At 41.7% G+C, this 13,691-nt stretch overlaps 2 protein-coding genes across 8 annotated transcripts in view; one reads left to right on the forward strand and one right to left on the reverse strand.

The window, feature by feature from the left end:
* homer1b (homer scaffold protein 1b) overlaps positions 1–4,892 on the forward strand; it is a 118,375-nt gene extending 113,483 nt beyond the window's left edge. For all 6 annotated transcript variants that reach the window (XM_061986522.1, XM_061986525.1, XM_061986524.1 and 3 more), the window contains one exon: positions 867–4,892. In XM_061986522.1, the coding sequence (XP_061842506.1) occupies positions 867–1,058 (192 nt within the window). In that variant the 3' untranslated portion in view covers positions 1,059–4,892. The remainder of the gene's footprint in view (positions 1–866) is intronic.
* Positions 4,893–7,055: 2,163 nt separating this feature from the next.
* Positions 7,056–13,691, reverse strand: part of LOC133623317 (junction-mediating and -regulatory protein-like) — a 37,507-nt gene continuing 30,871 nt past the window's right edge. For both annotated transcript variants that reach the window (XM_072914351.1, XM_061986506.1), the window contains exons 6-10: positions 13,163–13,332; positions 12,904–12,987; positions 12,738–12,830; positions 12,162–12,675; positions 7,056–10,175 (exon numbers count right to left, since the gene is read on the reverse strand). In XM_072914351.1, coding sequence (XP_072770452.1) covers positions 9,871–10,175; positions 12,162–12,675; positions 12,738–12,830; positions 12,904–12,987; positions 13,163–13,332 — 1,166 coding nt within the window. In that variant the 3' untranslated portion in view covers positions 7,056–9,870. The remainder of the gene's footprint in view (positions 10,176–12,161; positions 12,676–12,737; positions 12,831–12,903; positions 12,988–13,162; positions 13,333–13,691) is intronic.

The following is a 13,691-nucleotide window of genomic DNA, read 5'->3' on the forward strand; positions in this document are numbered from 1 at the left end:
CCAAGGAGGCTCTCCATCCTATTGACTGAGATGTGATGCCAAATTCACTACATGTGCAAAGTACCTATCTGTGGTCCCAGTCCTGCCTCATTCACTGCATTTATTTGATCCAGTTCAGTACATATTCCGTACAATTGACCACTAAATGATAACACCCGAATAAGTTTTTCAACTTGTTTAAATCGGGGTCCACGTAAATCAATTCATGGACGACACTGCAACTCTCCAATAAAACACACTGAGATCTTCTGTTTCTAGCCGATACTACATAAAAAATAACGTAAAATAACGAAGTAACGCATCATGTAGTAACGGTAACTGAGTTACTGAATATAAAAAATAACGCGTTAGATTACTAGTTACCGCCGAAACTAACGGCATTACAGTTAGTCCCATCCATCCATCCATCTTCTTCCGCTTATCCGAGGTCGGGTCGCGGGGGCAGCAGCCTAAGCAGGGAAGCCCAGACTTCCCTCTCCCTAGCCACTTCGTCCAGCTCTTCCCGGGGGATCCCGAGGCCACTGGTTATTTCACCTTTTTGGTTAAGTACATAACTCCACATGTGTTCATTCCTAGTTTTGATGCCTTCAGTGACAATCTACAATGTAAATAGTCATGAAAATAAAGAAAAGGCATTGAATGAGAAGGTGTGTCCAAACTTTTGGCCTGTACTGTATATAATTTAAATAATGTATATCAATATATAGATCTGAAGTTATTAAAAGAGTTTTAGGTAAAAAGAAAACAATATTTACTGCTGACTTATATAATGTTTATGAGCGGGTCCCTTTTGGGTCCTAAGAGTAATTGTGTATGCACAGCGATTAAAAATGTGCCGACTATCGTGTTTCTTTTTTTTCCTAAAGGAGACGGAGCTTCGCAGTCGGGTGCTGGAGCAGCAGCTGGCGGGGGCCGAGCAGCGCCTGGAGGAAAACCAGGAAGAGCAAGAGAACTTCAGGAAGAGCCTGCGGACGCTGCTGGAGCTGCTGGACGGCAAGATCTTCGAGCTGACCGAGCTCAGAGACACCCTGGCCCGACTCATAGAGGAGGCCAGCTAAGAGACGGAGCTGCCACACGTCAGCGTCACAGAGCCATAGCACCCACGACAAGCGAGAGCCCCGAAATCTGATCTTAATCGTCCCCTTGCAGCCATCATGCAGTCTGGATAAGCTTGTCGTGATCTTCTCTCCTACGTGGGAACTGTGCCTCAGCGCCATCTGTTGTTCGACCGCCAGAACTACACCACAGCTTTCAGCAGCAGCAGCACATCACCCTTCTTCACGCCCCCCCCATAACACCCGGAAAGTCATGCGGGAAAAATTGCTGTTGGGACTCGGAAAACGGCGCCAAACTTCCTCAAATGTTGTCCTTTCGCTACGTTGATCCAAAGTGACTCGGCGGTACAGAGAGGCAGCAAAGCATCGCAGTACCGGAGAATTAAAAGGTCACGCTACACAAACACTACAGAAGAGAATCTCTGGTGGTCCATAGTCTGGACACACACACACCAACTACTACTTTTGACATCCTGTTTGATAACAGCAGTGGCGTTTTGATACCAGACATCAGTGGGGCATTATGGCAGTTTAAAGTGAATTATATAAAATATACAGTAATACTTATCTTTAACAAGTTCTGCTTCCTGTAAAATCCTGATTTGAGTCCAACAAGTTATTGACTGACCGCTACCTAAATTAAAAATGGACACCAGTTAAAGAGGAGCTGCACTTATTCTCAGAATTGGGGCCGTCTTTTACAATCCTCATGTGAGTGCGTTCTAAATAGTAAAACAAAACTGCTAGCAAGAGGCGGCTAACAATACAGCTAATGGAGATTGACCTATTCCGCCAATAAATCCTTCAAAAAAACCTCCAAAAAGCAAGTATTGTGATACATATCGTATCGTGAAGTCATTGTCAATAACCATTTCAATAAAATAAATCCATCCTTCCATTTTCTACCGCTTGTCCCTTTTGGGGTGGCGGGGGGGTGCTGGAGCCTATCCCAGCTGCACTCAGATTTATATATATATAAAAATGTAAATATCTATCTATACTACGATATATTATTCGGCTTAAAAATTTTAATTTTTAAACAGGTGAAATTTATTTTCTTAATTTGGCTGCTGACATACGTGGTAACATATAGTGTCATTTTCAGTTGTATTATTTTCTCAAAACTATCATTAATCTACTTGTTGATTTCTACTTTAAATGTGATCATTTATTTTGCTGTTGATTTGACACTGACGATACCACAATATTCCAATGCTGACATTCCCCTTTTTTAACATCATTGAACGATTCAATCAATTTTAAATCACAATTACCATCAGACAAAAACACATACATGTGTTTATAAATATATATATAATTATAAACTAAATACAATTATTTATGTTATTTTTAATTGTTTCTTTTTCAATACATTTTTTTTTTTTTTTAGATAATTCATTTTTAAAAAGACGTTTTTTAAGCAATTTCCGCGTTCGCCAGCTGAGCGCGTACGTCATGCATCAGCAACCAAGAAAAGCTTTTGTAACCCGTTTTGAAAAAATGTTACTGTAATTTTTAGGCGAAATAACGTATTGCGAGAATCGGTTTGAATCGAGAATCAATTCTGAATCGAATCATCGCCCAAAGAATCGTAATCAAACGGCGACTTGTTTTAAGATTCGCATCCCTACAAGCAACTCTAACAAAAACAGACGTTTTTACCACAGTGCCATCTACTGGATGTGTTTGGGCACTGCCCCACTTTGTAATCTCATTCAAAATGGCCACTGCTGGACTTGATGTATTCATTTTGGGAAGGACGTAGGTTGGATTGAGCGTGAGAGCGACTTGCATCCAGACTGCTTTGAGCTGTCTTCCTGCCAACCTCAATGTGGTGCGTGTGTGTGTGTGCCCCTCTTGCCCCAACTGACCTTTTCAAGCCCTGCTTAAAAGTGTGCCTTCTGAGCGCACGTTAAGTCTGTTTGTAAATAAAATGTGTGTTTGTGCAGTGACATGAAGGCCTACACACACACACACACACACACACACACACACACACACACACACACACACACACATTGAGCAATACTAGACATGCTCTGTATACTACACCTCTATTGTCATCTTATCAGGTACTTTTTCAAGTAGCGGACTACACACACATTCTTGTATTTCTGACCTTCTTGAGACCTTCAAAAAATGCCTACCTCTTGAGGACCACCCTTTCTAGATATATAAAGATTTGGATTTACAACATTAATAATGTATCCATCCATCCATCCATCCATTTTCTACCGCTTAATCCCTTCGGGGTCGCGGGGGGCGCTGGAGCCTATCTCAGCTACAATCGGGCGGAAGGCGGGGTACACCCTGGACAAGTCGCCACCTCATCACAGGGCCAACACAGATAGACAGACAACATTCACACTCACATTCACACACTAGGGTCAATTTAGTGTTGCCAATCAACCTATCCCCAGGTGCATGTTTTTGGGGGTGGGAGGAAGCCGGAGTACCCGGAGGGAACCCACGCAGTCACGGGGAGAACATGCAAACTCCACACAGAAAGATCCCGAGCCCGGGATTGAACCCAGAACTGCTCAGGACCTTCGTATGCAAATATAAAAAAGGCAAGCTTTTAGTTTTTGGTTGGTTTTTTTGTAATTGTTTTTTAATCTTCATTATTTAATTCAAGTTATTACAGTATGTCTCTATATACATATTTTTTTTCTTAGTAATTTTGGCCAAAGGGGGTGCATTTCAATTTCTTACACACACTTGTTATTACATATATTGGCCAGAGGGGGAGCACTTCCTTTTTTTTTCTCCCACACACTTGTTTCATTTGTTGACCAGAGGGGGAGCACATTTAAAACCGACACACAGTCAAATTGAAAAATCCCTCCTTTTTGGGACCACCCTAATTTTGATAGATTTCACCACCAAGGGTGCAAATGAGACATTCTCTTTTAGATGCAATGGTTTTCTGTATTGGGACCATGATTTATGTCCTAACTTGTTCACCAGTCCTCATGTGGAAGGTATTTTTCCTTGTAGATGTCTCAAGAAGGGTAGTAATACAAGAACACACACACACACACACACACGTGTCAATGCAGCTGATGAACCCCCGACAAACAGGAAGTGTACTGCTGTTGACCGCTCACCTGTGTGGCAGCCCTGCCGGTCAAAGCGGTGTGTCGCGAAGGGCTTCTAGAGTGTTCTATCGACTAAATTGTGTGACTTTCCACCCTCAGTGAAACTGGCCACAGGTTCTCTTTCACTCCTTAAAAGTTTTTTTGTTTTTGTTTTTTTTACACACTTGATATAATAGTGGTACAATTAGAGATCAATATACGACAACTTTGTATTTGTGTAAATTAAATGAAGGCAAATGCAGTTAAGTGTTACTACTTTGGACACTGAAAATGCATAACAGTGCAATACTCGGATACACCAGGTTGATTATTATCATTATCATTATTATTACTATTATTATGAATCCACGGCTGCTTCTTTAAAAGTCTCCAAAATATTTTGGGTTTTTTTAAACCTCACACAAGATGCTGCAACTTCTACGGTCCAAACTCACGTGCTGAATTGAGCACTTTGTGTAACCACATGTAGATTTAACTAGCACTTCAACCTAGTTAGTTGGTTAATACACTGGGAATAAGGACTTGGGAAGAAGCTTAAATATAACACGCTTAATTGTTGACGAATGCCTTTGTACAGTAGTGGATAAGAAGCTTTTCTTTTTCTTTTTTTTTCTTGTTTTGTAATGTATGGTCATTATGTAAGTATGATTGTTGTATTTAGAGGTATGAGAAGACTGGCAATATTTTTGACTATTTAAAAGTAATTTTGAACTCATGATATTAAAGAAGTACCTCAGGATGCTGACGTGTGGACGACTGGTGAACAAAATCAATGGAACATCTGAAACACAACATTGCAAGGTTTTATTTGGATGCAGGACAAAACAAAGGACACAACAAGTGTGTTCTGGGGGAAATGTGTGTAAAAACTGCAGCATTCAGTTGTGTTGTTTGAGTGCAGTTCCTTATATTATTGGTGTGGGGGCTCTGTATAGTCCGCCTGCATAATAAATAAAATAAGTAGGTAATATGAGGCATGCAAAGTAAATACATGAAGAACTGCATCAAGGTTACGTAATAGAAAAAAAATAAGATGGATCTGAATTGTCATAATTCCTGTTTAGGATCCTTTCAGGCAAGGATATTTAACTGAATTGTTTTGGAGGCCACATTTCCAGAAAGCTAAGGACCTTCACTATTAGTCTTATTTTGTATATTCCAGAGACGTTACAGGAGCATTTTGCTGTTTTTAAAGACCTTCTGCAATTTTTTTTTTTTTTTTTAACAGAACTCGTGGTGCACTAGTTTTATAGCCTAAATGGTGAAAAGGAGAGGACCTAAAATGGAACTTTGAGGAACACCACTAGTAAAGGGCTTGAAAGAGCATGTGATTTTGCAATGCACTGTGGGTGACGGGTAACCATTTTTGTTTGACGCAGGTTTTGTTCACATGGCTGTACTGTACCTGCGATAATGTGAGAGAGAGCAACAAACTGAATTCAAATGAATCGTACCGCACTGAGATAAACTTTACCCTATACCAAAGGCTCACTACCTCGAAAAAATAGGTACAATTGATGGAATTGATCCATGTGAGCACATCCAATGGACAAGAGATTTGAGTAAGCTGCCAGCATTGTCGAAGCCAAACTTGTCTATATTTCGTCAACGGAGTCAGTTTTTATACCGGTAAAGAAAGTCTGTTAAGGGTCATTGACCTCTGTTCAAATTGCACGTGACCTACGGCTTTTATCTCATGTGTTTGAGATGGAATGAGGGTGTCCAGCCTAAGCATTTTTCACTGAAAAAACAAGTCCATTATTACTTTGAAATACTTTGATTGTTGTGTTACTTCTCCGAAAATAATACTCATTCATTTTTGTGCTTACCCAAGACTAAAAACTTGCTTTTTACAAAATACTGTACATTGTTAGTAGCCCGCATCTAGCTTGGCTAAATGCGACATGTCTAACTGCATGAAACATGCTTTGATTCGAATTACCAGTGTGAAAATGCAGTGAACACACTAACATGTACCAGGTGATGGCTTGAAAAGTCATGTTTTATTGTCCCACGGCTGATTTATTAGCTTCATAACCCGACTTCTTTCGGCTTTGCTTTCACGCTGGAAATGAGAAAAATCTCACTAAATCCTTTTTTTCCTTGATGTCAACATGACCACGATTGTGGCAGTTAAGGATGCCGCACGTTCGCGCCATTTTTTGACTTGTTAAAGGGAAAAAAACACAACATAAAGACAGAGCCTGCATTCTCCCATGTAAATAAGCGATTAAGAGTCCAGCAAGACCTACAATGCATTGCGTTTCCACGTCACACTTTCAAGCCCTATAACCAAAGAAGTTGAACAAATGACTACTGACTGCATCTGAAGTAAACAAGCTATAGAAACAGCTTAGTTACATAACTTGTAAAATGTGTAACTGCCAAAAAAAAAGAGGACTTAAAGGGGTGCCTTGAGGAACGCCTCAGTTATGTAAATCACAAGTTTGGACCCCAGCGTTCTACAGTATGTTTGCAAGCAAGGTTAACATGTCAAAGCACGGATCTGTCAATTCTTGCACAGATGTCCAAGTTCCTCTGTACAACAGGAGCACTCTAGGGTTTTTAGGAATTTGCTGCAAAAACATTTGTCTTCAAAGTTTTGAACTGAACACGTGGGCCGGTATGGTGTGATTCCTGAACCACCAGTTGAATAGCCCGGCTTGGAGTCAATAAGCATCGAGACTTGATTATGAAATACTGTTAGACTGACAAACTGCATTGTTTGTTAAAATGTCTACCTCTGTAACTCTTGTGAGGACTCCGTATCGTAAGAAAAGCACGTAAGTGTGTAATTCATGGCACAGCAACAAGCTCACATGAGTGAATGCTGCAATTGCTCGAGTCGCAGTTTATGAATACTCACTGCTGTACACACACGATTTCATAGTATTTGGGATCTGGTCCCAAGTGGGAACACTTGGTCTGTAACACAAAGGAACAACAAGAGCCAACGTAACCTCCTGGAGGCGTAAAGGCAAGGTGTCATACTAATATAAACAATGGTGAAGATTCTCCTTTCAAGTAAAATCGCTCCAAGTTTGCCGCCAACATTCCCTCACTTTGTCTGAGAACTTAGCGTGTAGGTGTTTTTTTGTCTTCTTGTAGCAACGTGAGTAACGGTTTTCTTCTGTGTCTGCCTAATCTGTGAGAGGAGAGGAGGTGAGTGTCAGTCACAGCCACCTTAGCCTGGAAGAGCCTATTGGGAATCTCCTATCGGGGGCTCTTTTGCAAAGACATGGCCGCAGCTTCATAGTACAGTTGAGTGAAGTTCAGCAGATGGTCATCCACCCTGCACGGATGAGGCAACATGGGTGTGAGGGCAAGAGGGGGAGGGGCAGGAATCCAATGTGACATACTAAAGGATTTGCTGCATGTGTGCCATGTCAGATTAGACGAGCGGTGGACTTTATATCTGTCGATACACATAAGGGGACGACACACCTTGTACCGCCTCTTAGGTTTGAAGGGAAAAAAAGATGGTGACGGACATATCAGGGTTCATGGTATTGCAGTGGGCGTTTTACTCTTATAATCCGTCTGACCCCAATTTATAAATCATTCTTAACACATAATTTGGTTGAATCTGTTTACGCTTAAAAGTTAGCACGATAACAGGCTTTGTTTAAAGGCTTCACTACACATCTTAAAATACAGCTTGGAGCTATGTCAACTGCCCATCAGTCAGATACAGACGTGGGAGCTGTAAATTAGGTTGTTTTGTTGTTCTTCAGCAAATATGCCAGCCTAGCACGATGTTGCAGTTAAAATGTGATGTAATGTTAGCATCGTAGCTAATAAAACTATATGGTAAAGTTGCTAACATTTTCCCCACTCCTTAACGTTGCGTTATCGTATGTGATATATGTCGTCTATTACGTTGGACAGGTGCAGAGTTACAGTGAGGTGAAAAAGTGGATAAAGTGCACAATAGTGCTTCTTAGAGACAAGTGTGGACAAACACAGCTCATTAGCATTAAAGCTACAGTCACCCGGTAGGGCTTGCTAAAATTAATTCCAGCATCCTTAGGCTGGACAACACAATGTCGGACGTCTGAGATCAGGGGTGTCCAAACTTTTTCCACTGATAGCCGCACACTGAAAAATAAAAGCCCACGGGGTCCATTCTGATATTTTTCATAGTCAAAACCATCCATCCATCCATTTTCTACCGCTTATTCCCTTCGGGGTCGCGGGGGGCGCTGGAGCCTCTCTCAGCTACGATCGGGCGGAAGGCGGGGTACACCCTGGACAAGTCGCCACCTCATCGCAGGCATAGTCAAAACCAATACAATATTTATTGTGACCAGTAGGGCTCCCCTCAATGTTGGTAAATGTTAAAGGTCCTGGCGACCCAAAAAGGTCTCAGTCATTAATGTGTTAAAAACAAGTCATATATTTCTAACGCTAACTTCTGATTTATCCGTTGATATAAAGCTTTACATTTTTTTACCTTTTATGCCCTTCTTATCAAAGAAAACCCAGATTTTTTTTGCAAGACCACAAAATATGCAATATTTTCCACTAAAAAAATTTCAAACTGAAATATTTGATTTTAAGTAATCGGAGCCTTAAATAGATAAATCATTCATAACAAAATGGCTTTTGGGTCATTGTTACTTTTTAAACAATGACAATGAGAATAAAGGCCTGAGATTCAAAATGCCCCCCTCTCATAAAAGTGTTAAAAATAAGTCATGCATCAATATATATTAGTTTAACTTTCAATGCTTAAATCTCTAGATCAGGGCTATACAAACTGTGGTACGTGTATCACTATTGGTACACTGGCTCTATCTAGTGGTGTGCCAAAGAATCACTTACCTAAATATTCAAACACAGTGTTACTGATCAAACTGTGTAATGTTTCGTGGCCGAAAATATCAAATACACTTGTTAAATAAAACTTCTGCTTTGTTTTTAATGAATACTTAGTCCTACTATGCTACCGTATTTTAATGCTGGCCATTATGGTGGTATTTGGAGACCCAAGTGTTTTCTGTTGTGGTAAAGTTTGAAAACCGCTGGTCCAGACCAACTTCAGATCTATCTGTCTATTATAAGTTTTTATTTTTTTTCGAGCCATTCTAGTTTTAAAGTAAAAAAAAAACTGCCTGCATGGCAGCTTTGTGTTATTAGTGTCATTATAGTAACATTTTCTCGTTACATTGCACCTGTTTGCTCTTTTGTTCCACTTTTTTCTGGTTTTTTTTGTAATAGTATTTTAAATATGTGTTGCGGGCCGCACTTTGGACACCCCTATCCTCGATAGTTTAAAATAGTAAATAGCGTGGCGCAAAGATATAATCACAAATAAGTATAGCATCAATGTACAGTAGTGGGACTTTTGAAATAAAATACAGTACAAATGATTATGATGGTCACCGCAGCGTGCAAAAACAAAATGACCTTTGACCACCTTATTAGATGAGTAGTATGACGACCCCCTACTACTGTAGTAGTGTGTGCGTGTGTGTGTATGCTTACGTGTGTGTATATGGACACCCAACACTCAAATAATATGTTGTCACTGAAGCGTCTTTTTGTCGTTTGGGAGCATATGTGTAACTTTTTGACACTCGAAAAAGGGTAACTTTGTAATACTTCCATTGGGGTACATGAGTGTAGATTGTGTACCTGAAGGAAAAGAAATGGACTCCGACTGTACTCCTACTTCTGACAGTGTAGAGGAATGTGTTGCATCTGAGCCTGAAACTCTAGCTTTCCCAGTCGGGGCCGCCCAGCCCATCATCATCAGAGTCCGACTCCGGCGAGGCCTCTTTGATACGGCGGAGTGCCTCATAGATGCTTCTGGTAAGAGGGTCACTGGCGGCCTCGTCCTGACCTTTCCTCTCTTTTTGCGGGACTTGCCTCAACTTGACTCCCTTGCGGATCTGTACTAAGATGCTGTTAGGGTCATCGTCACTGTCGGCGGGAGGAGGAAGGGGCCGCTGGTCCACCTTCTTCAGGTGGAAGCTGCCTCTCTTCAGGGAGGCCAGCACCTCGTCCATGGGGGAGCTCGCTGCACAAAGGAAGACAGGAAGTGACTGACAATTACGGTGGAATCTCGATTTACCAAACTTCATTACATGAACTTTTTGATTTGCAAACCAATGACCGAATAAAAATATGCTTTGTAGTACAAACCTTGTCTCAGACTACTAACGCTTCCACCCATTGTGTGCCTTGCAGTGCAGCACATCCATGGCTGATTGATCCCTGGTGCTCATTCAGTCAGCAAATTTTTTCTGCATTTTTGCAGCATTTGTCTAGTTTTGTTAGCACTATTTGGTTTTAAAGAAAGCAATGGGCAAGCAATGTGTAGTTTGAAACATTCATGAAGTATCCGCAGCGTTCTTGACACTGCCTCCCCACTCCCATTTTCTTCCACTGCACACCCAGAAGATTAACAGACAAGGTAAAGTGGATGTTATGTTTTATTCCTAATCATTGTAGTGACATGGCTGTTAAAGTTAAGAGTTTTGTGATTTCAAACCATGGGTGCACCACAGGGCTAGTGACAATGTGTGTACGTGTCAGCAGGGCGGCTGAAAATGAGGACAGTTCATCTAGTTGTTGTTTTGACTTTAATATTAAATAGAACGTTGATCCATCACCATCTTGTTAGATTTGTTTTATAAACAGTACTGTACAGCTATTTATCTTATGTTCGAAGTGTACAAACTTTTATTAGAAAATTAACTTTTGTCAAGGACAATTATTCATTATTTCTTATGGAGAATTTGTGTTGTATTAAGCAAAACGGCGCTAGCAATAGTGAAAGTCTGCCTGGCTGTCGGCCAATGTCGTTCTTCTCATGCAAACGAGTTGAGACTGAATCAGCAGCGCCTCTGCTGGTTGCAGCCAAGTATTGCACTGTGTTTTACCTCAATTTCCCCAACATTGCCACTGACAGGTAGGCATTGGTACCTTCCACATTTGAACTGACACGGTATTTTGGATCTATATAGGTACTCAACGGTATCAATTTTTGTTGCTTTTGTGTGTGTTCATAAATGTTACTTGTTTAATTATGAAATATATTTTTTATGTATCTAAAAATAGGCTGATTATGATAACTGTGCAGTCCAATTGTTATATTTTGTTTTTTATTACATTTCTGAGTCTCATTTGCAAGTATAACATAGTGGACTTTGCATGCAGTTGCAATTCCAAGACACCAGATGACTACGATATGCTGCCGAGCTTGAATGTAGTCTTATCCATGAAGCCATTCTAGTTTTATGCTGCACCCTACAAAGTGTTTATACTGTAAGTATTGGACTTATAACACACCAGCTGTTTGATCGTAACGTGCATCTTAGTTGTACTTTTCATTACCAAGTTTGGAGGTGTTGAAATTGCAATGTGAAATCGCAAATGCTAATCACTAGCATATAAATCAGGCGTGTCCAAACATTTTGACTTGGGGGCTGCATTGGGCTAAAAAAATAGTGTCTAGAGACCGAAAGCATGTAAAGTAACAATATATATACACCCACATATAAAGCCTATACATACATAAGTGTACATATATAATGTATATGTAATTAATAGTTAAAATAATTGGATATTAAGAGCAAGTGAAAATTCGACTCCTACCTTGTTTACATGTAGAACCCATCAATCATTCACACCTGGTGGTGGTAAGCTACTTTCATAGCCACAGCTGCCCTGGGGTAGACTGACGGAAGCGTGGCTGCAATTTGCGCCAACTACATGTAAAGCGACTTTGGGTACTTAGAAAAGCGCTATATAAATCCCAGTTATTATTGTTTATTTCTGTGATTAAAATGTTGTCATGAATCAGAAACATCAACCAGCTACAAACATGGATAAGTGTGCAGAGTATTTTGCATTTTTCCCATCACGCATTGCAGGAGATTTAAATGGGTGTAATTTTGAATTATGTGTTTTTATAGGGCATTGTTTAAATGTTCTTGTGAATAAGTACCAAATTCGGTATTAACCCCTACTGGCAAGTGTAGACAGTTGATTGAACAAATACCTCGTCTGTTGCGGCCGTCAAACTCTGGCGTCTTCCTCAGTTTTTTGCGGGCGCTCACCAGCTGGCTGCTGTCAAAGAAGCGAGGTTGGAAGGGGCCGAGCGGCGAGAGAGGAAGCACTTCTGCACCACTCTTCTCCTCCGAGGGGGACACCTGCTCCCGTATTGGCAGGAGAGGCGGAGGAGGCGGCGGAGGTGGTGGTGATGCAGGAGATGCCAGCAGGGAGGACAGGGAGCAGGGAGAGCAGAAGGAATCAGCGGGACTGGGCACAGGCAGTGGAGGAAGTGACGCTGCCAGGCCTGCGACAGGCTGGGTGGTGAGCGCGGAGCTGAGGTCTGTCTGCACGCTGGTGCTGAGGAATAGGGGCTGCTTGCCCGGACTCCGCGTGCGAACGGGGTCGGAACGCTCCTCCCTCTCGTTTCCGCCATCCGTTGGTACGATCTTTCCCCGCTCTCTCCTTCTGCTGTGCGCCACACGCATTCGAGTGGACTTGAGAGTCACCTGACCCGGGTACCGCTGTGCACACAAGAGGTAAAGATCAGAGGGGAAAAGAAGGGTCATGAATCCCTTCATTGTACCTGCTTGAAGGTGCGAAGTCGATCCAGAGTCCTTTGTCTCTCTTGACGCACTCTGCTGTTCTTTCTCTCATCCTCTTCTTCATCAAGCCTCAGCTGGAAAATTAAGACAAATATATTTAACAATGCTTTGCAGTCGCACAGACAGGCAGAGCGATAACACATATACCTGTAAGACGTGCTGAGATAAGACGTCTTTCTGCGTGCTTTGCCGCATCTGCTGTTTCTCCATGTGGTTTGACACGCATATCTCCTACACAAACAAGAGGAACTCCTTACACAACATGAGCTAGTATTGGATGAGGTTGAGGTCAAGTTCCTAGCCCCCCAAAATTCATCCAACCTTGCATTTAGTAACCTAGTTAGAAACGGTGCCAACAATTGAAGAATAAATGTTGCTCTTGTTTGTGTGACACATGCATACACACCCGCTTGCTCCTCAAATAAGAGCGCTTGGCAGTGATGCGTCCCCTTCTCGCCTCCAGTCGCCGTGCGCTGACCTGAAGCCTGTGCAGTTCTTCCTTCTCTGCTGTGTCCTCTTGTGTAATATCTGTTGCGCTTTCGAAGGTGTCGTAATACACCACCTCATCGTGACGTTCTGCACGACACGTACATAAACATGTGCTACGTTAGAGCAGAGTGATAATCAAAAGGTAATGTGGGTCGGGGCCCAAAATTGCTTCTCCTGGTTTTAATCCCACAGTCCAAAAACATGCATGTTAGAGTCAGTGGAGACCCTAAATCAGACCTCTAAATCAGACTCTAAATTAGGCCTTGGACATCGAAACTGTAACCACCATTATGATGTGGAGTGCTGTTTAAAGTCTTGAACTATACAGAGTATTTCAAGGGTTGGAATCTGCGCTTTTAAGCGATATAGGGGTTATTACGGAGTCACAGCCGATCAGACGAGGCACCAAGCAGAGTGGGCGAGGTTTGTTTCCAGAGCAGCCAGCC

Source organism: Nerophis lumbriciformis, linkage group LG12 (assembly GCF_033978685.3).
Source record: "Nerophis lumbriciformis linkage group LG12, RoL_Nlum_v2.1, whole genome shotgun sequence".
NCBI lineage: Eukaryota > Metazoa > Chordata > Actinopteri > Syngnathiformes > Syngnathidae > Nerophis > Nerophis lumbriciformis.